The sequence below is a fragment of the Anabas testudineus genome, chromosome 2, assembly GCF_900324465.2.
Source record: "Anabas testudineus chromosome 2, fAnaTes1.2, whole genome shotgun sequence".
NCBI classification, from domain to species: domain Eukaryota; kingdom Metazoa; phylum Chordata; class Actinopteri; order Anabantiformes; family Anabantidae; genus Anabas; species Anabas testudineus.
The window spans coordinates 15,344,711-15,367,223 of NC_046611.1; the positions used below are offsets into that span (position 1 = coordinate 15,344,711).

A 22,513-nucleotide genomic window follows, 5' to 3' on the forward strand; every position below is an offset into this window, starting at 1 on the left:
ATTCAGCAAAAAAGGATCTAAAATAACATTAATAAAGTAATAACAGTAGTGACTAAGTGATGAAACCATGTTGAAGCTTTGCAGCTATGTGAACCGAAAATGAAAAAAGCAGCGGTCTCTGTTTTTTCCTGGTCTTCTGCTTGGTGGTCACAGCTCTACAGGAAGTCTTCAGTAAAAAAGGCTGTAACATTTTGATGGTGCTATCAAAGTCAGGTCTGAATTCTGAGTCATGGTAATCTGTTGTTGTCTTATAAGTGGTCAAGGTTGAGCATAACTTATAACATAAAAGCATAACTAACTCACTGTGAGATCTGTTTGTGTTTCTCATCTAAGATGACATTGAATAAACCAACTAGACTCTTACTTTGAAATCTTAAAACACAGTGGAAATATAAAGATACTAAAGTATTTTGGTTTTCAGTGAGTCATGTGACTACAACAAGACAGGACATGAGCAAGAAATGTTTTTGCTTTACTCTAAACCAACTTAACCTGTTCTGTACAATCAGAGGAAGTTGACTAGATAAAGTTTAGTTCAGTAAAAGCAACTGTTCAACATGGGAGCACCAAGTGATTGATGATCCTATACAAGTGTAGTGTGACATTGAAGGACAAAAATTTGACCGCAGCATCACAGTCTTCGAAGTGTGGAATAAAGGTGATTACTATACATGCAGCTACCCAAACAATGTGATCTTCAACAGTAGTAACACAGTTCATGTTAATTCAATGTAAATCACTGGAAACCTGAGTCAGAACAACTGCACCAGTCGATTTTCTAACGTACTCCCAACAAGTCATAGTTGATTAGTATCACTGTGATTTATGTCATATATACTGTATATGAAGATAGTGATTAAAGTATTTCGTTTTACAGTTCATCATGTGACTGGAACCAACTGAACCTGTCCTTTACAATTAGAGGAAGTTGATTTTAATGTTAATTACAGCAACTGTACAATAAGGTAAGTTTATTATTTAGTTTGTTGGACTTCCATTGTTTGTATAAAATTTATCCATTGTCTCTTCACATCACTGCTGCTTGTTTTTTTGATGGGAACGCATTTGGTAAGACTTTATCAAATTTGACTTTTTGTGTTATATTACGCTACTTTACATCAGCATGCAGTGAAATGATATAATATGATCATTTGTCAGGGCTTGGTTATTTAACTTCATGTTGTTGGTGTTTCACAGTTCTGCACTGTAAAATAAAACTTGTTTCATTTAAAATATGAATGAACATGCTGCTTTAACATTTACATCAAAGCAAAAATTTAGTTTGATTCAATTTGTTGAACTGTTGATGTAGTTATTTGAACAGCTTCAAACGTGTTCTGGAAACCTCAGGCTTGTTGATTTGATTTGATTTGATTTGATTTAAATGAGTTCATTTGTTAAACTTCTGTGAATCTGAACATCCAAAACAACTGTTAGAGTTCATTTGAAGAGTTAACTCTTCAGTTTAACTTTGGTGCTTATTAAATTGCAAGTATACTTGGGATTGAATAGAAATATTCACTGTGGGCAGAGCTATCAATGAGAGCAAACAACCATCAATTCATTTGACGTTAATTAAAGACACAGCAAGTTTCCATCGTCTGCTTTCTTTACACTAGAACTGAAAGAAGAACTAAAGAGTTAAATTACACTCATCAGCCACAACTGTAAAACCTGTAAAACACTAAAAACACTTGTTCACATTAAGATGGTTAATAACATAGTGTCTACACAGTAAAGTGTTGTACAGGACAAGTTCCTGCTGTGTGTATGAATGTGAAGAAGAAATTGAGGTTCATGTTTTCTAAAATCTCACTGTATTGTTGTGTTTGTGAATGCAGCTGATGAGTTAGATGACAGTCCTGTCTGTAGACATGGTGACAGTCAACATGTTACTGAGTGTCTTCTTTCTTCCAGGTGAGTTTGTTGTTCAGCCACTTTTATTAGGAGACATGTTTAAATTCAATTCAATTCAATTCAATTTTATTTGTAGAGCGCTTTTTACAATTGACATTGTCACAAAGCAGCTTTACACAACCAAAGAACAGTACATGAACAGTGTATGTGTATGAGTCATAATAATGTGATTGTCCCTGATGAGCAAGCCGAGGGCGACAGTGGCAAGGAAAAACTCCCTGAGAAGGCAACAGGAAGAAACCTTGAGAGGAACCAGACTCAACAGGGAACCCATCCTCATATGGGTGATTACATGCTGTGTAGGCAGCAGTCCAGTATAACAGTTAATGTCTTTAAGTTAATATGGAGTCCAGTTAGTTATTGCAGGCAGACTTATTCCATTCCTTGACTATCGAGCGTTGAGTCGAGACCTCCAAGAAACAGCTTCCGACGTCCGCCGAGGCCGGGACCGACATCATAGTAGCTTGTGACCAATCCAGTCTCCAAACGCATCCCAAAGGGCAAACGGTGGATCCAGGCGACGAGATCTCCAGCCAGAAGTTGGGCATCAGGACGAGTCAGACAGGTCCAGAGGGCAAAGGGTGGAATGACGTGTAGCTCGACAGAGAGACAGGAAGAGGGAAAAGAGAGAGGGAGAGGGAAAGAGAGAGAAGAGGAGAGATTGCAGTTGTATTCACAGTCAGATAAAGTTTGAGGTGAATGTATATGTAGAATAGTGCAGCAGGAACTCCGGCAGGACTAATTATGACAGCCTAACTAAAAGGGTGCGTTCAGAATGAAACACAGACATGAGGGCTCCCTGGGATGTAGAGCAACCAAACACTTCACCATCAACAAACCCGAGTGATCAGTGAGAGTTGGGAAGACAGCATCTAAACATACCAGTTCACCATAATGCTCTACGTCCATGAGTCCTTCCCAGATCTATTTACTCAAATGCTTGACTAAATAGGTAGGTTTTCAGCCTAGACTTAAACACTGAGACTGTGTCTGAGTCCCGAACGCTATTTGGAAGGCTATTCCATAACTTTGGGGCTTTGTAAGAAAAAGCTCTGCCCCCAGCTGTAGTTTTTAGGATACGAGGTACTGACAGGCAGCCAGCATCCTTTGAGCGAAGTAGGCGTGGTGGATCATAAGACACTAGCAGTTCACTTAGATAATGCGGCGCAAGACCATTTAATGCTTTAAATGTCAAAAGTAGTATTTTAAAATCAATGCGAAATTTCACGGGGAGCCAATGAAGTGTAGATAAGATAGGCGTGATGTGCTCATATCTTCTGGTTCGAGTGAGGACTCTCGCTGCTGCATTCTGAACTAACTGAAGCTTGTTTATGCACCTGGTTGAACAGCCAGACAGTAAGGCATTACAGTAGTCCAACCTAGAGGTGATGAAAGCATGGACTAATTTTTCTGCATCATGTAGTGACAAAATATTCCTTATCTTGGCAATATTTCTGAGGTGAAAGAAAGCTGTCCTGGTGACATTATCTACATGAGCTTCAAATGAAAGACTGGAATCTAGAATCACACCAAGGTATTTTACTGTTGCACTAGATGTAACGGAAAGGCCATCTAGAGTTACGGTGTGGTCTAACATCTTGCTTCTAGCTGCAGATGATCCTATAACTAGTACTTCTGTCTTATCAGGATTTAGCAGAAGGAAGTTAATTAGCATCCAGTCTCGTATATCCTTTACACATTGCTCAACTTTATTAAGCAGTTTGATCTCATCTGGTTTTGATGAAACATATAACTGTGTGTCGTCAGCATAACAATGAAAGTTAATACCATGTTTACGGATAATGTTGCCCAGAGGAAGCATGTAGAGGGAAAAAAGCAGGGGGCCTAAAACTGAACCCTGTGGAACACCAAACTCCACTGGAGAGCATGTGGAGTAATCGCCATTTAGATCTACATACTGATAACGATCGGTCAAATAGGACCTAAGCCAGGAGAGGGCCGTTCCCCTAATTCCAACAACATTTTCTAGTCTGTGAAGGAGAATACTATGGTCAATGGTGTCGAAAGCTGCACTGAGATCGAGTAGCACAAGCATAGAGACACAAATGATGGTACCTTCACATGTTTTTATTCACCAATAAGAAATTAATTATTACAAATTGAGAAAAAAATATTAAACAACACGCTGCTATTTTTTTTATAAAGTGAGTTTTCTAACCCTCTCCTCAAAGAGATTATGTTAATTCTAAACCTGGTTTTACAGGAGCTTTGGCTGCTTGTTCTTCACCAATAAACCTCAACATTACTGCACCACAGAAGACTGAAGCACTGAGTGGATCCTGTTTGATCATCTCATGTAACTTTAGCACAATACTGGGAGTAACAACATTTAGCAGCAGCAGACAAATCTTTGGAGTTTGGATTAAAAATAATTCAAATTTTGCTAACCATTCAAACAATGTGATCTTCAACAGAAGTAAAACAGTTAACATCTATCCAATGAATATTACTGGAAACCTGAGTCAGACAAACTGCACCACTCTATTTTCTAATTTAACCACAACATACACAGACACATACTACTTCAGAATCGAGAATGGACCATTCAGAGCAACAGCTGATTGTGATCCTCTTCAAATAACAGTAAAAGGTAAGAACGATTTTCAGACCTGACTTTTAAAAGGTTTATTAAAAGACAAGGAAATAATAGATTGTTGGTTCAGGAAGTGAAGTGGGGACAGGAACAGGTAGGGATGGAAAAACTGGAGCACCCTCTGCAGAAAGGGTAGGTGGAGTGATCCGCAAGTACAAAAGAACAGAAGGGTAAGTACTTGACGCAATCCAGACGTAGACAATGAGATCATTTTCATGACTTGACTTCACAAGGGCTTGAGGGATTCAGGACAAGATGAGATGGAGACTAGAGTGCAGGTTGAAACAGATCCAGGTTATCTCCTCCCTCTACGCCTCAGAGATGATCCAGATTTCCTTCCACAAAGAGTTCCTCAGAATAAAGATAATTTCAAGTACAACAACACGTCCACAATAAACCTCCTTTCTGATATCCTTAATCTGTAAGCAAAGAAACTAGAAATGAGGTTTCTAAAAATAAAGAGCGAGATCAAGGGACTTACAGAGCCGAGGGTCGAGCAAAGCTAAGTATCTTTTGCTGCACTTGTCATTGTTTTGTGTTTCTGAATCTTATAGTAGTATTTGACTAAAATTATACCTTCACAGAGCACAGCTGTCGACTCTTGTTTGACATGAGATACATAACATACTTTACGTGTGGGCCTCATCAGTCTGCTAAAGACGGTTTCTATCATTAAGATATTGGTCACTTTTATGTGAATGTTCCTCATGGTTACATTCAGAGAGTCACACAACCAATCATGTGTATCTACCATAGACACAACATTGGACAGTACATCAGGTGAAGTATAATACAAGCTGGTAGGGGCAGAGCTATGATCTGGGGTTGCTGCAGTTGGTCAGGTCTAGATCTACCTGATCCATCTCTAACTATAAGTTTATGAAAAAGGAAAGTTTTAAGTCCAGAACCTGAACCTAGATGCAGCAACAACTGGCTTTGCACTGTTTTATCTATTTTAAGAACCCACCAGTTTTTTCCAAGTTTACTACTCATTCTTCCAAAAATAATTTGCTGTAGCAGCTTTTACAGGAAAGTGATCAGTCAAGAAACCAGCACATGTAGAAGCCAACAGATCTATTAACAAGGACAACATGTCTCTAAGAGGCTTTATACTTGTTACTGTGTTTTGTATTTATTATTATTTTATGTGTTTTAAAACCACAGATTCTCTGAGTCCCAGAATTCAAATCTCTAAAGTCAATCTGAAGGAGAAGGAGTCTGTCACTATCAGCTGCTCAGCTTTCACTCCCTGTCCACACTCCCCTCCTAAACTCACCTGGAGTCTCCAACAAGACCCTCACAACAACAGAGAGGAAAACACAGATGGAACCTTTACAACTCAAATCCAGGAGACCATCACTCTGTCAGACAAACATGATGGATACAACATCAGCTGTTCTGCCACATATCCTGTGAATGAAGGAAGAGACGTCAGGACAGAGACACAAGAGACTCTCAGTGTTTCATGTAAGACAACCAGAGTTTGTTGTTGGATCCTGTCAGCACATGAAGCTGATTTTAATCAACACACTTAATGTGACATTTTCCTCAGATGCCCCCAAGGACACCTCAGCCTCCATCAGTCCATCAGGTTTGGTGTCAGCAGGTAGCTGGGTGAACCTGACCTGCTCCAGCAGAGCCAAGCCTCCTGTCAGCAGCTTCACCTGGTTCAAGATCAGCACAGACGGAGACAAGACTGTATCTGAAGGAGACTTTTACAGATTGAATGTAACAGATGGAGGAGTTTATTACTGTGTGGCCACTAATGAGCTTGGTAATCAGACATCACCAGAGATCCATCTGAATATTGAAGGTAAATTATTGAACTGTACTGCAAATGTAGAACCGGCAGGTATCAAGCTGCTCTCATGTGGAACTAGCTCCCGGTTCAAGTTAAGGAGGCAGACAAACATTGATGCAGTCACCCAAACAACTTGCAGAGGTTTTCTAGTATGTATTTAATCACATCTTTTTGGTTCACAACCTCAGACAAACAACAGTGTAGTGTAGGTCTGGGGTTAAAACTTCTTTGATAATGACAAAAAAACATGTGGGCATCACTAAGCACTACTGCATCAAAGGCCATTGCTTACGTCTTTCCCTCTTGGCATTGTGTTAAACACCTAAATGCACCATTTTGGTTTTGTTTTTGTTTAAAGAATATTGGGACAGTGGAAAAAGGTTATGTGTTTGTAATACTTGTTGTATTTGCAGAATATTAAGACCCACCAAGACATGGTGCGTTTTAAAACACAGAATTGTAAAAACCCTCCACAAGTCTAAATGAAAGTCCTATGAAGATAAATAAGGTGTCTTATATAATTTACAACAGGTATGTGCTCAGTAAATACACACATCATCAGCCTGATTGGGTGATCTTAGTAATCTTTTGGCTTTTAAAATCAAACTGACTCATCGCCAGAGTAACGTTACTCTAAGAAGTGTTAAATATCAGTGGATCCTGGTTTCCGTTCTATTGTGGATGCAGAATTGTTCTGAACTTTCTGCTGTCGAGAGGATGTAGTTTGATATTTGGAGATTTGCGATGTTGCAGCGTTGTAGCATTTTCCATTAAGCAGAAGGTGATGATGCTGTGTTACAGGTGATTAACCATCTCAACTGGTTAGTGTCGAAGTTATGGTGAAAACCCTGGGAATTGTGCGGCTCGTCAGTACATTGATTATCTTTGAGTGGTGAGACAAAGTCTTTTATATAACTACAGACTAAGTGGTTTTATATGTTACATGAGATAAATCATTATCATCATCACAGCATTAGAAATGAATTAATTACATCTTCTTTAACTTTCAGCTGGTTCCGTTCAAGATCGATCCCCAAACCAGTTAAGGTAAGTTACTAGAGCAGAGGTTCATCAGGTGAAATGTACCAGGTTCTGTCAGCACTGTAATAAACAGCCAGGCTGTAGAAACAGTCAAGTTCTTGTGAGCACAAATTGTGGCAGTACTGTAGAACACAGGAAACTGCTGTTGACCAGAATTACAGAGAAAAACAGCATAAAAATGATCTAAGTAATGGAAAACAGTATAACTACGTTATTTTGACCATTTTGGAGGATAATCCAACAAACACAACACTGACATAAAGTATTATTCAAACAGATTCAATGTTCAATTTTAAAATGTATGTGTAGAAATTTGAACTTGTAGTTTGTGTGGATACTAGTAGGTGTTGTGATTAAGTTCTCCTCTAATGACGTGTAGCAGCCGTTGTGTAAAAGCTACTTGAAGCTGAATTGTGACTGAAACTCTTTCAGCTGCAGTAAATTCACCACAGAGCACTGACACCACTCTCTCTGTGTTGGTTCATGTCCACAGGACAAAGCAGCAGCAGCAGCAGCAGCAAAGTAGCAGCAGACGACATCAACACATGGTTTGTTGTCAAAAACCACACGAAGAGAAAGTTTTCAGTGACTGTAAATAGAACAACCTGTCATCTATCGTTATCTATTGTGTCTTAATTTCTTAGCTTTAGTTTGTGTGTGTTACTGTGCAACTTAATGAAAAGTAGAGCTATTATAATTATATAATATAATATTAAATTTAATCTATTTATTGTTGTTTTGTTTAAGTCTTTTCTGCTGCTTGTTTTGGTTTTCAAAATTAGCAAAACACAAAAGTAAAAACATCTTTAATAAGTGATTAATATAAATACGTTCAGACCTAATTCATTTGCTTTACTACTGGATGCTTCTAAATGTGTTAGGTAAAATAAAATAAAAAATTAAAGAAAAAAATGGGAAAGAAAAGTTTCATACAGCAGAACAATTTAGGAGAAAAGTATTCATCGTCACTGTTACACTCATTGACAATGAATTAAAGGTGAATTCACTGGAAATAAAAAGGAAACATGAGATTTAGTTTAGATGTTGAACTGTGAACAGACATGAGGCAGGAAGACAGTGATCATTATCTTAACACTAACTTTGTTGAAGTATAATAATATTAGAAAGAACAGAATGAAATGAGTGACAGCTCTCTGGAACTGAAGTGAGGTTTATTATACGACAGCGTCTTCACGTTAACTCATAATTAATAGTGGATCCAGAAAGTTTTCACAGCGCTTCACTTTTTCCACATTTTGTTTTGTTACAGTCTTATTTTATATTTGATTAAACACATTATTTTCCTCAAAATTCTACAAAAAATAGTTTGTTTGAAATCTTGAAATTTATCAAAAATCAATGATCCCCTCCATCTTTTTATGACCCTCTGCTATTTAAACCTCCCTCAGTTTCTATGTCTTTGTCAGATTGTTGTGTTGTGTCTTTTGTTTCAGTTTAGCTTCAATACTATTCTCCAGCCACTCTGTTTTTAACCCAGGCCAGTTTCTTGCCTTGTGTGCGTTTCCTGACCATGTTTTGATCTGGACCTTGTCTCTGCCTCACCCCTTGTTCTTCAGTTGTTGTTTTTGTCTCTAGTAATCGAGTTTCTACATGCTACTTTGTATTATCTCTTGTTTCCCTTATTTTACATTAGACCCTTTATTTTTACTTGTATCTGGCATTTTAATTGATTCCTAAAAACCGTCACGCCGACAAAGGCTGTAATATAACAAAATGTAGAATCAGTTAAGCACTGTGAACTTTCTGGATGCACTGTATATGAACAAATGTGCATCCATTTACATAAGACACAAGATGCACACAGCTTCCAACTTTTACTAACATAATAATCTGTCTGTGAAGAATAAATGAAACTGTAGCGTGCAGTGAAACATCTACACGGTGGAGAAACAAATGTGTCACAAATATTGTCCTCACGCACTGTGACCACTGCATTAGAATCACAGCTGTTTTTATGGGACTGTGTCAGTAATAATGAACTCAGCAGCAACAGCTAAAATAGCTGTGGATTTGGATTTGGTTCATTGAACTGCTGAAGACAAAGTCCAACCAGTGGTGTGGACTTTGAATGATTTAAATACACCAATCATTAACTGATACTGACAAGCAGCCAGTCTTATGTCGGTTAAACCAAGTCTGTGCTCTGCTACTGAACGAGAGACAGCACTAACAACTAGTAAAGCTGTCAACAGAACAATAGTAATACAATAAAATAATCTCACTGTTGGAATTACGGCTTTGAAGTGACTTAAGTGACTTAATGAATTTACCAAAGTCATTGAGAACTGGGCTTCATCCTCCACTAGAACACGAAACCTTTGTGTCTATCAAATAGACATATGACTGTATTAATACATGTTTATTATTAAACATTACCCTATAATTACTGATATTAATGTGATGTAAGGTTTTCCAGACAGCACACCCACCTCCCTCCTCCAACATCCTCCTCACTCAGACACCAACTGAATCTGTACAAACATCACTGTTAATAGTTAATCTAGGCGGGTGGTTCTCTACTAACTGCTGCTTATAAAAATGATTGTTTCAGTCCACTAGTAACATCAAAACAGAACCTGTTCAGAGCCATGGAGATATTAGAACTTTTTCTCCAGTCCTCCACTTCTATCGTCTTGTTGGGGGTGGTCCTACTGTTGGTCTACTTTGTGTCCTCCGCCAGCTTCAGCTACCAGGGACGAGGCAGGGAACCTCCAGGACCGAGACCACTTCCTGTGCTTGGGAACCTGCTGCAGTTGGACCTAAAGAGACCGTACCAGACATTACTGGAGGTGAGACACTAAGTGGAAAAATGGACTGATTTAATCGTTTGTTGTGTTGGTGCTCCAGTCAGACACAGCACAGATGCACTACTTACTGTAAATCACATTTCCTGTTTGCAGCTTTCCAAGAAATATGGATCAGTGTTCACTGTGTATCTTGGATCTCGCAAAGTGGTGGTTCTGTCAGGATACAAGACAATGAAGGAAGCGCTTGTCAACTATGCTGATGTGTTTGGAGAAAAAGATCCCCCAGTAATAGCACAGGAATTCAGTCGAGGCCACGGTAAGAAAAGAAAACGGCTTTTACCTCTGTGTGAGTGGGTGTAGCACAGGAGAAAAGCAGGTAACAAATAAACCCAAACTAAAACTACGAGCTGGACCATTTATACATGACCCTGTTGAATCCTAGGGGTTATATGGTCGAATGGAGATTCCTGGAAAGAGATGAGGCGCTTTGCCTTAGCGAACCTGAGGGACTTTGGGATGGGCAAGAAGGCATGTGAAGACAAAATCATTGAGGAGTGTAATTTTCTCATTGACGCATTGAAGAACTTCAGAGGTAAAAAACTTTATTTATATACACTGCCCCTTTTGAATATTAAAAAGTCATCTGTACTTGTTTTTGTGTCCCTTGTTAAAGGAGAGCCCTTCGACATGACCAAATCAGTGGGCTACGCAGTGTCCAACATTATCTGCTCCATAGTCTACGGCAGCAGGTTTGAATACAGCGACCCTCAGTTTACGTCCATGCTAATTCACATGAACAAAAGACTTCAGCTCATGGGCTCCCGATCAATACAGGTGAACCTCCCAGCACAAGACTTTAATCACTTACTTAATAAGAACAGCATTATATTAAATGCTTGTGTTTGCGTGTAGACATGTGTACACTATGCTGTGTGTAGTGCAATATAACTTGAAAGTTTTAAAACAAGACCTAAAATTAAACGAATGAAATGATCCTCTCTTACATATTTGCATTTTTTTATAGATTTACAACCTGTTCCCATGGATTGGAAAATGGGTTGAAAACAGAAGAAAAATCCAAAAGATTATTGACGCTCTTAGAATACAGAACTTAGAGCTGTTCCAATGTTTGAAAGAGACCCTCAATCCACAGATGTGCAGAGGATTTGTGGATTCATTCATGATCCAACAACAACATTTAGAGGTTTGGAAACTTATCATCTAACAAACTGACAGAAGTTTGTTGTGGTGCAAAGCTCACCCTTTGAAACCAGTCAGGGAATTCCACTTACTCTGTCTGTCTGGTTTTCTGTTTACTGCACTGATACCTGAATGGGTTGGTAGAATGTGGTGAATTGTAACTAGGAGGTGGGATAGAGTGATTTTGAGTCTTGTGTTACTGCCTTATTCCTGAAAAGTTGCACATTGTAGCTTTAAGAGTCCTACAATAAGGTCTGTTAAGTCTACTGGTGGTCTGCATGAAAGGCACAGAACAACTTGTCATGCTCCTTGTATCTAAAGTTGTCATGTGACCTGAAATACAACATTAAAATCACAGTTGCATGTTATTTCGTTTTAGACCCGAATGTCTCTGAACACTTGTGCTGATACGTTTTTTACCTGCAGGAGTCTGGGAATCCTAACAACCATTTCCACAGTGAAAATCTTATGATAACTGTGCTGAATCTGTTTGCTGCGGGCACTGAATCAACAACAACTACACTCAGATGGGGACTTCTTTTTATGGCCAAATATCCAAAAATACAGGGTAAGGAGACGTGGATGTTGACAACTGACACATTTAAACCAACCCTGTCCCCTAAAAAATGAGCTTCCCATGCAACTGAACAACAAATGGGGTGTTTTGGTGTTTGGGAGGGTAGGATGACCTTTGACCTTTCACCACTAAAATCTAATCAGTTTAATTTTGAGTTCACATGGATTGGTGCTAAATATGTGGGAATTCCCTCAGATGCTTCCTGTATGATTGCATTCAAATGGGATGAGGTTATTGATTCTAAAGTTTATTTTATTTCCATGTTTTACTTCTGATGTTCATCCTAGAACCCACGTATTCCTCTGTAGAACACAATATCATAGATATCAACTCTACTTTCTTGTCCCAGACCAGGTCCGGGAGGAGCTGAGGAGGGTGATAGGAAGTCGTCAGGTGCAGGTTGAGGACAGGAAGAACCTGCCTTTTACAGATGCTGTTATCCATGAGACACAGAGAATGGCCAACGTTCTCCCAAGTGGATCTCACAAAACCAGCCAAGACATCACCTTCCAGGGTTACTTCATTAAGAAGGTTAGACTGAATTAAACAACTACTGTTTAAGTCAGTGTAGCATCAGACTCTCACGACTGAGCCATGCTGTCACAGTGCAGAGTGTGGTTTGTCTTCTTGTTGATAATATTTCTCCAGTTCACTTTTATAAGACTCTCTGGGATGCTCCCCTCTTTATACCCAATCTTGATACTGTTCTGTTATTTGTGAGCTGTTCCCCCAGGTAGAGCATAAAACACACAATTAAACGTCAGTTTCAACATTTGTTGTGTTCTTTGTTCTATTTTTAATCAAATATAGATTTGAAAATATTTGCAGATCATTGCTTTTTTTTTTTTTATTCATATTTTATACAGTACTAGTTGCAGAGGTTTTTCAGTTTCTGTCTTACCTACAGGGAACCTCAATTAATCTTCTCTTTGGATCTGTGCTATTTGATGAGACAGAGTGGGAGAAGCCTCACTCCTTCTATCCCGCCCACTTCCTGGACAAAGATGGGAAGTTTGTCAAGCGAGATGCCTTCATGCCGTTTTCAGCAGGTTTGCAAGCTCAGTCTTTGTTTCCTGTTAATGTTGCATTCAACCATTACCTGCAGCTTTGCTATTCATAGCATTCGCTACTTTTACAGTGTTAGAGGTGTGGGTGAAGTGGGTGGTGAAAATCGTACTGGAGTGCATTATGTTAAAAGGTGTTTCTAATGTGTTACATTACCATACTCTAGAGTTTCCTTGCTTCTCTCTTGCAGGTCGCAGGATGTGTCTCGGGGAGAGTCTGGCCAGGATGGAGCTCTTTATCTTCTTCACTAGCCTCCTGCAGCACTTTCGTTTCACTCCTCCACCTGGAATTTCAGAGGAGGAGCTGGATTTGACACCATATATTGGCTTCACCCACAGCCCTTCACCTCATAAACTGTGTGCAGTCTCTCTAATGTGAAGACTTAAAATTGTCAACTTGTTTATATGCACTGCATTATATTAGAATCTGTATAGCTTTATACCACATGCCTAATAACAACACTGAATATATTCAACACCAACATATAAATGTGTTTTAAACTGCTGTTTTAAAAAGAATCACTTTCTTAATAAGGTCCCTGCACCCACTATGACGAAGATCCTTTAATGCACTTCATATTGAACTCACAACATCTTATCAACCTCTTTAAAACATATTGTCATTGACAGAATAATGTGACACCCAAAAATAAAAAGGTAAAAATGAATCAACCAGATGACTGCTTATGGTACTGAAGTATATGTCTGCACATGTGTTGAACAGCTGGTAGCAAAATGCTATTTAGCTATTTATTAATCTCCCAAACAACCTGTCTACTCTGTGCCTCTGTTCAGTCGGTTTTTCCTCATTCTATTTGTGGATCTTAGGACAGAGAGTGTCACTGTTGTTCACATTGTAAAATCCCTTTGGGGTGTTGTTATTAGGTATTTGTGATATTAGACTATGTAAACACACAACAAATTGTACCAAAGTGCAGTAAACAATCAAAAAACTAAGTGAATATATCAGAGCTGAACCTGTTCTTTGTGTTGATCTGTTTTAGTTGTGTCCAGGTGACAGGTGTGAACCAGTTTGTCTCCCTGTGTGTGTTTGTCTGAGTGCAGATGAGAAAAAAAAACACACTGTTGTATGTTGGAGCATCAGCTCAGTGTTGCTGCAGCAGCACCACCTGCTGTTCAAAGATACTAACTACAGCTGAAGTCAAATCCCGTCTGATAGCATTTAACTGCTGAGATCTATTTTAACTGAGATTTTGAATAAAGTACTTTTATTTTATTAAGTTTGCCGTATTATACATCAACACAAACATGACCATACCCCTGGCCTTTGAGACGGCCAAACAAAGGCTCACAGCCCTGGCTACCCGGCTGAAGAGATACAACAGAGAAGAGAAGATGAAACCAGGAGAATAAACAGGATGTCTGAGCCATCCAAGGTGTACTCACAGTTGCAGGGTAATAACATGAGAGCAGACTCGAGATTGAAGAATAATGGAAAAGCATATGGGAGAAGGAGGCATCACATAACAGCAATGCCCAGTGCATAGCTGCATCATAGCAGCTAAGATGAGCACGCACATGGATGATTACATGAACAGTGCCCAGAAAGGAAGCGGTAGTAACACCAGGGGAGCAAAGCACCAGATACTGGTAGACAAAGCAGTCACCAGAGACTGTAACACCAGACATACCAACCTGTGCACTGCCTAGATTGACTACAAGAAAGCCTATGACTCAATGCCTCACACATGGATCATGAAGTGCTTGGAACTGTAAAAGATCAACAGGACTCTAAGAGCCTTCATCCAGAACTCAATGGGAAAGTGGAAAACAACCCTAGAGGCCAACTTCAAGCCGAATGACCAAGTCAACATCAACTGTGGCATATACCAAGGAGATGCTTTGTCCCCACTGCTGTTCTGCATAGACCTGAACCCCCTCAGCCAGATCATCACCAAGACTGGATACGGATACAGACTACGAAATGCCACAACCATCAGCCACCTCCTCTACATGGATGACATCAAGCTGTATGGCAAGAGCGAACGAGACATCGATTCGCTGATACATACCACCAGGATATACAGCCAAGACATCGGGATGTCATTCGACTGGATAAGTGTGGTCGGATGGTAGCAAGGAGAGGAAAGGTAGTCAGGACTGAGGGGATAGAACTACCAGAAGGCAAGATAGCAGATGTTGAGGATAGCTACAAATACCTTGGAATCCCACAGGCAAATGGTAACCACGAAGAGAAATTATATATATATATATATATATATATATATATATATATATATATATATATATATATATATATATATACACATAAACAATTCTGTATGAAGGGTAATCGCAAGTTTCTTCTTCTTGTTCTTCTTCTTATTATTATTCTCTTCTCTCTCTTTGCACCAATTTGGGACAGTTCACAATTTCGTGTGATTGTGCAATGACAATATATATTTATCTTATGTTATGTTATGTTATCTTATGTTATCTTATCTTATCTTATTGTGCAGCAGAAACAACAGAAAAGACATTATTAGTAATTATAAGGTATAACCCCTGTGCAGGCTAATCGTAATACACATGTGACCCAAACTGTGGCGAGACTTAATTAATTAATATAAATAGGAAAAAAGATACTCGTCAAGAATTCCTTTCCAAAAAATTCAGACATTAAAATTTTACATTTAACCAAACTTTTATTTTGAAAAGCAAAGCCCGGAAGTGTTGTTGCTGTTGTTTTAGCTTGATGCTAACAGGTGTGAAGATGTCTGCTGCTCTCAGATGTTTCCAACTCCGTTTCTCGGTTCTCTCTCCGGTTGGTTTGACTTCACAGCTGCTGAAAAATCATCCGGTGTCATGTCCCGTCGCTGGACGTTGGTTGTCACACACACAAACAGGTACGAGCTAAAGCTAGCTGGCTAATGCTAGCCGAACAGTGGTGTTTTTAGCCTTCAGCTCTGGCACAGGAATCAGTCAGTTAATCAATAAAATCTCCTCACATGATAAAATAAAGCAGAAAAAAAGAGCTGTCGTGTTTAAAATGTGGATTAAATGTGTCGTCGTTGTTCCTTGGACTTTGATTCATCCTGTTAAGTGTCGAGGTAAACTTTAATTAGCTGTTCTGGTCAAAGTCTGATTCAGGTTAGTTAAGTTCCTGCAGAACAAATTAAAGTTTTACTATTAGAAGCAGGTTCATGATATAAGTTAAAAAGACAGTTTTACTACAAGAACTGACCCATTAAATCAAGGTATTAAACTTGATTTAATACCTTTTTTATGAAGATTAATTCAAATCAAAAATTAATTTGCAGATGATTAAGAAGTAAATATGACAACTAATAACTACGAGCAATGAAACATAAAACTATGAGACTAATACACAAGGAAGAAAAATAACTAAATAACGCAATGGATTAAAAAAAAATTAATAAAAATTGAATGAAAGCTATAAAAAGATAAAATAAGTTCATACATGTTTATATAAATGTAAATAAATACACAGTTGTCTGTATTTTAATCAGAAGCCATGAATTAATCGAATCAGGTTTGTCATCTGTAACTACTTCACGTTTGTCTCGTTCAGTTCAGAGCTTTGAGGAAATTCAAGTTTTATCCTTTAAACTCAAACTGCTGACGGTCACAGTTACTGTAGAATTACACATAAGCTTTATATAATTCACGGTCATAATGTATTTTAATTGTTTCTTTGTTGAAACCTACAGATGTTTGCAGATGTTTACAGTATTTAGTGGATGTTTTGAAGTAAAAATAAACTGTCACTCTACTGAGTCAGTGTTCACCGTACTAGTGATCAATAACTCTTAATTAGATAATTATGATATTTAGAAATGCAACGAGTATCTCCATTGACTCACTGAGAAACAGCATTTTGAAGTAATTTTCCTAATTGATTAAGGCAGGTCTGCCCTTGTTGTTTTACAACATGAAGGTATCTTCCTGCTTCTGACTGACTAAACACACCTCAACACAAAAACTGGATGGTTCCTCTGAACAGACTCTCCATTTGTAGCTACAGGTTTTGCTTAGGTTGCCTATTGTCTCCAGGTTTTTATCCAGTCTCCAGTTAATTTTTATCTGCCGTGAAAAGATTCAAACTGACTGACATCATCTCTGTTTCTGATTCATCATCTCAATCTCATTTCTGCAGGAGCAGACCTCCGACCACTGGAGGGCGTCAGAGTGTTAGACTTGACAAGGTAATTTTAAACAGGCTACATTTTTACTTTTTTTTTTTTTATCTCAAGGTGACCCACAATTAAAGAAATAAAATGTTTGAAATTGTTTTAGAGTTCTTGCTGGTCCATTTGCCACCATGATCCTGGGAGATCTGGGAGCAGAGGTGATCAAAGTGGAGAGACCAGGTGAGCCAGTGTCTTCCTTCCTCACTCACTTGACCCTATTTTCTTCACTGTAGGATCTGTGAGAGTGTTTGTGTGTTTTTTAATGAACAGGAGCAGGCGATGACACCAGAGCGTGGGGTCCTCCATTCGCCGGCTCAGAGAGTGTGTATTACCTCAGCATCAACCGCAACAAGAAAGTACGCCTGTGTTTATGACTTGAAAAATGTGTCCACAGTTTGGACTGACAACCAGAGATTTCACCACATTTCTGTCAAGACTGTGTTCACTTTAATAAGAACTTAATATCTGACATCTGATATTTGAGCCAGCTGTTGAAAAACAGTTTTAGAAACAACCAGATTCTTGTTTGCTTATTATTTGTGACCTGGAGTTGATTCTCTTGATGTGTGAATGTTTTGTGGCAGTTGTCGACTCTCACATACAGTCTTGGCAGATTGTTTTTTTTTTTTTTTTTTTAGAGTTAAAGCTATGAGAAATATATCACAGACATTAATTTTTAAAGGTTTGATTGGGGCCTTATTTTTCTAACCAGTCAGAGATAAGAATCCTCCTGTTTGGTTCATTTGCATCCTGTCAGTAAACATAATAATGATTCTCTGATGCTTCTTCTGGTTGTAACTTGGACTGAATCATCTGATTTCAGAGCATTGCTGTGGACCTGAAGCACCCCAGAGGAGCTGGCATCATCCAGGAGGTACAACACAAAGCTGCAAGGTTCTAATACTGATACCTTATGTTCTACACAAACACAAAAATGATCTTTCTAGACCTAACAGAAACCATGAAATAAAATTAAGCCAGTTTTTTAATGAATCTGTAAGTTATTGTGTTTGACATCAGCATCACTCTTTAACACTTCTCAACACAGGAAAACTGAGCTCATTAATCTTCATCACAGTCACATGCAGTCTCTTAGAAGGAACATGTTCCACGTGAATATAAACATCTTTGTTGGTCTCTTTCAGGTTCATTTTATTTAGATGTTGTCTGTGTCTCAGCTTTCAGGAGTGTGTGACGTGCTGGTAGAAAACTACCTACCAGGGAAGCTACATCAAATGGGTTTAGGATACGAGCAGCTGAGCAGATTAAACCCACAGCTCATCTACTGCTCCATATCAGGTACTAACTACTAACTACTACTAACCGACTGTAACTAGGAATGTGGTGTTTTATATGAGGCAGAGATTTTAATCTATCAAGTGTAGGACTTCGATTTTTTGCTTGAGTGAAGTCTGTATTTTTTAAGTGTGGTAAACAGTGTTCAGTCAGACCGTGCGGTACAGTTTCTCTTCTCTCAGCTGGGTTACTGTAGCTGGTACATCCTCAGATTTGTTATTATGAAGCAAAGCAGCTGCTTTTTTGTCTTTTAGGTAACAGTTGCTTTAATGTTGTGAATTTTCAGTCAGCTTGTCTTTACCTGTTGATGAGCTCCTGGATGTTTATTGATGAACTTATTTAACTCGTGGATCAGTAGGATAGAACTACTGTGACACTGCAAAGCGCCCTCTACTGGGCCAGAAGAAAAACGACAGTATGGTATCTGATCTGTTTTTCAAATACACATACATTTTTAATTAAATTGGAAATTAAATAAATAATATTAAGTCGAAATAATAATTTTTCTCGACATTTGAACATTTGGTTGATATTTAAATAAGAAGTTTGAGTTAGCGAGCAGCCTTTGTTTATTATGAAAATTAAAAGTATAGTAAGGTAAAAATATTTCAACCACGTATTTTTTATACACTAATTTAATTTGATGAATCTGAAAACCAGCTCTTTGAAAGTGCTTTGAATTTTGTAGTAGTTGTACTGGGCATATTCAGTGATGACTGAACTATTTCCATTTTCAAGACTCAAGCTAAAATGTAAAGTTTGGTTTGGGTTAGAGAAAATATCATAACAGCGCTAACATGTAACAGGTTTATTATCTGAGGGGCAGAAATGTGTTTGGGATATTTAATGGAAATATGTCCAGTAGTTAAAACCACTGATGACGACTCCCACCATCTCTAGCTACCAGAGGGAAAGTCTTCACAGCAGCAAAGAGAAAAGCTTTTATGAAGCTGTTTCGCTGCTGGGCTTGAACGCGTAAAAGGAATCAAAGCTAAGCTGGTACCTCAGTGAAAATGAGTCTGATTTAAAAGTTTCTAATTACGGACGAGAAGCTTGTGTTCTCTTATTTCTATCTCTGCGCTGCCAGCTGTTGTTCATCTCGTCTCACTTTACTGATGCGTGTTTTCAATTGCGTCTGAGGCTCGTTTAAAGGCCCATTACAGTTAACAGGCGGCTGCGGCGCGCTCTCCTCAGCGGGAAGTGGCTCTGCAGGCAGGACTGCTGTGGCGGCTGGATAATCTGCAACGGCTGCACGGGAAAATGAAGTTTAATGGGGAAAGTTGCTGTGTCTGTTGACTAATGGGCAGTGGGATTACAGTGTATGTTGACTCAGGTATGAGAGAAAGGCAGGACCGGACCTTAACAGAACCATCAGTATCATTAAAGTCTGCACTGAAACCGTTTGTTGATCATTGGTTTTATTAACGTCCGTGACAGGAAACTGATTCATCTTCATCCTGCTGACGTTCTAATGTCTTACCTTAGTGTCTTCTACACAAACCTAAGTCTTCAGTACTGTTTATGGCTGTCAGTCCAGCCTCTGCCCTCTCAGTGCTGCAGTTCTCAGGCTGAGCCATTAGATGTCGGCGGAGTCCACAGAAAGACCGTGTGAGCAGCTCAAGTTTCCTCTTCGGCAAACCCACTGAGCTGCTCCCACAGCTCAGTTTCCTTTGCAGGCTGTGAACTGAAGCCACTTCGCTCACTTAATAACATCCAGCAGTGACACACGGCAGATTATGCCGCTTGTTTCCCTTCACAGTGTGTCATGTTACTGAGGCTGTGACAGCGCTGGCTGCTGTCCAGAAATACACATTTCAGTGAGGCCTCTGTGATCTGCAGTGTGTTCTTAGTGTTCTTAGTTTGCTGCACATCGGCATCTTTTTCTTAATTATGACACAAACACACACCAGTAAAGACTATCAGCAGTGAAAGCTGACTGATGGTTCTGGACCAGCAGAGCTGCAACTTGAGAGATATGTATTGTAGCTCTTCTGAAAATACTTCACCATTAGTTACTTTACATATGCAGGTTCTTAAAACAAACAGTTGCACTAAAATTACTAATAATACTAATTAGGTAAAATGAGTTTATCATCATTTTCGCCTCTGAGACTTTGGTTGTAGTACAATTTAGTCATTTAACGTTTAAAAACTTTGCCCAGAGAAAGCTTAGTGGTGTGTTTGTCCTTTTGTACTTAAAGTACATTTTAGAGCATGCAGTTAGTATTTTAAATTGCCATTTCAGCTTATAAAGGAGTACTTTTGTATGCTAGTACCTTTGTGCGAGTGTTACATGTGTTAACAATACGAACACTGCAGTATCCTGCTGGCAGCCCCAAGAGACCACAGTGTTCATTACATTGACATTAGAAAAACATTCAGATGACTTATCTCCACTCAAAACCAGGTGTTTCTGGACGTGTTTAGTTGAGGATTTTGAATCTCTACTGCTGCACATGTCCACACATCGTTTTGGAGTCCTGGTTCTTTAAGTTACATTAAGTTATATTAAAATCTTGTCATAGATGGCACTGCTGGTAGAGCTAGGAGTCTTGAATTGTTGAGAAAAGAGCCAGTACATACGATTCACAATACAAATCAGCCTGCTGTTTCATTTGTGTGTGTAGATGGACAGATGAATTTCTTCAAATCTGTCCACTTAAACTCAAGGATGAACTGATTAAACAACAGTCAAAGTTAGTGTGTCTCCATAGATAACGCAAGATTATCCGGCAACTTGGACTCGTGTATAATCTTATTACAATGTGAGGCCAAACATGTAAACGTGCGTGCGTGTAAACTGCAAGTTCACTGGTTGGCGCAGGCAGACGACCACAATGCAGTAATTCTACCTCTCTCTGCGTTTCTTTCTTTCTATCATGTTTCTTTTTTTTCCGGTCTGTATTGTCTCATCTTTCCCTCTCCGCTTTTGCGTTTTTTACTCTATCTCTATTTTGGTTTTATCATTTCCACATTTTTGTCCTCCCTTCCTTCTCTTCCTCCTGTCCTTTAGGAAAAAAGACTACATTACCCAGGAGGCCTCATTAAGCTGCAGCAGCTGGATGCAGTGGGCAGATTTACAGTCTGGTTTCGTCCTGAGCTGTCTGAAACAGAGCAGGACGCTTCATGGATTGATGTCCTGATCCCCAGAACTGTAATAACTATCACTTTGTAACAACAGGAAAAACGCTCATTTCCACAGCGGAAAGGTTTTTAATGGACCTGAATCTGGATTTTGTGAAGCGTTTGGCCTGAAAGTGATTAAGAGACCGACAACATCCAATGTGTTTGTGCGTGCTTTCACTTTTTAACTGCAAACTCACCTGGATGTCAGTTCTTTAAGATCTTTGTTCAAATCGTCCATTAGTGTTGAGAATAGTTTCCTTCAGCCATTAACTTCACTTCACCTGTGTGAGAATCAGATAGTTTAGGATTTTACTACATTATTGAGGTGCTTCTATTTATATGACAGTAGGTATTGGTTGCTACTACCAACCCTGTACAAATATACACTCCAGATTCCTGCATATGATACTTCAACAGTCCCACTAAACAAAGTTTGAGCTTATTTAAAACAAGTTACCTTGTTTTTTTTCATCCGATACCAATTCTTTTGGGAGTAGTTCTTTGTTACAGTCTTTAGACAATTTTATTTTGCTGATTTTGAACGTATTACCTTCTTTTTTCCACTGATGTTCTGCCGTTGTTAGTTCACCTGGTGAATACTGTGAATAATGTTTTCATTTAGGATTTAGGAGTCGAGGTCTGCGAGTCTGATGAAGACACTTGTTTGTTTATATGTGCACATTTGTTGTTCATTCACACTTATTCAAATTCACGTTTCACACAGCTCAACTGTGTTCACTGCTAATTTGCATGTAAACAAACATTGTTTGGTTGGAGGAAAATATGATTTTGTTGTTTAAAAAGATGAATCCAGTTGGCAAGCTGCAATGCAAACACATTGTAATTTACTCTTCACTAGCGCAGAGACAGACTTCAGACTGTTCCCCTGTTTACTGCTGTGATTTCACTCTGTTGCTCATCACGCCACTCATTTCTG

At 38.8% G+C, this 22,513-nt stretch overlaps 4 protein-coding genes, 1 long non-coding RNA gene and 1 pseudogene across 5 annotated transcripts in view; 4 read left to right on the top strand and 2 right to left on the bottom strand.

The window, feature by feature from the left end:
* Window positions 1-22,513, bottom strand: part of LOC113163505 — a 1,294,879-nt gene that overhangs the window by 802,418 nt on the left and 469,948 nt on the right. The window lies entirely within an intron of this gene.
* The window catches only part of LOC113163522 (NACHT, LRR and PYD domains-containing protein 12-like), a 428,332-nt gene that overhangs the window by 11,044 nt on the left and 394,775 nt on the right, over window positions 1-22,513 (bottom strand). The window contains exon 14 of the mRNA XM_033326781.1: window positions 14,137-14,172. Within this exon, the coding sequence (XP_033182672.1) occupies window positions 14,137-14,172 (36 nt within the window). The remainder of the gene's footprint in view (window positions 1-14,136; window positions 14,173-22,513) is intronic.
* LOC113163562 lies at window positions 1,845-6,508 on the top strand (annotated as a pseudogene).
* On the top strand, window positions 6,807-8,050 carry LOC113163608. Its single transcript, XR_003298916.1, has 3 exons — window positions 6,807-7,224; window positions 7,343-7,379; window positions 7,867-8,050. It is a non-coding gene; the product is annotated as an uncharacterized LOC113163608 (long non-coding RNA).
* On the top strand, window positions 9,752-14,187 carry LOC113163544 (cytochrome P450 2K4-like). Its single transcript, XM_026362282.1, has 9 exons — window positions 9,752-10,183; window positions 10,295-10,457; window positions 10,584-10,733; window positions 10,815-10,975; window positions 11,166-11,345; window positions 11,768-11,909; window positions 12,268-12,449; window positions 12,826-12,967; window positions 13,174-14,187. The coding sequence occupies exons 1-9, from the start codon at window positions 9,983-9,985 to the stop codon at window positions 13,359-13,361; spliced, it is 1,509 nt and encodes a 502-aa protein (XP_026218067.1). The 5' UTR covers window positions 9,752-9,982; the 3' UTR covers window positions 13,362-14,187.
* sugct (succinyl-CoA:glutarate-CoA transferase) overlaps window positions 15,701-22,513 on the top strand; it is a 58,768-nt gene continuing 51,955 nt past the window's right edge. Inside the window, exons 1-6 of the mRNA XM_026362295.1 lie at window positions 15,701-15,849; window positions 17,121-17,169; window positions 17,261-17,334; window positions 17,425-17,510; window positions 17,978-18,028; window positions 18,333-18,453. Coding sequence (XP_026218080.1) covers window positions 15,717-15,849; window positions 17,121-17,169; window positions 17,261-17,334; window positions 17,425-17,510; window positions 17,978-18,028; window positions 18,333-18,453 — 514 coding nt within the window. The 5' untranslated portion in view covers window positions 15,701-15,716. The remainder of the gene's footprint in view (window positions 15,850-17,120; window positions 17,170-17,260; window positions 17,335-17,424; window positions 17,511-17,977; window positions 18,029-18,332; window positions 18,454-22,513) is intronic.

Excerpts from the sequence above, each read along its gene's own strand:
- LOC113163544 (XM_026362282.1), top strand. The coding sequence starts at position 9,983 with ATGGAGATATTAGAACTTTTTCTCCAGTCCTCCACTTCTATCGTCTTG. Across the intron at positions 10,458-10,583 it reads GGAATTCAGTCGAGGCCACG|GGGTTATATGGTCGAATGGA; the intron begins GTAAGAAAAGAA and ends GTTGAATCCTAG. Across the intron at positions 10,734-10,814 it reads CGCATTGAAGAACTTCAGAG|GAGAGCCCTTCGACATGACC; the intron begins GTAAAAAACTTT and ends CCCTTGTTAAAG.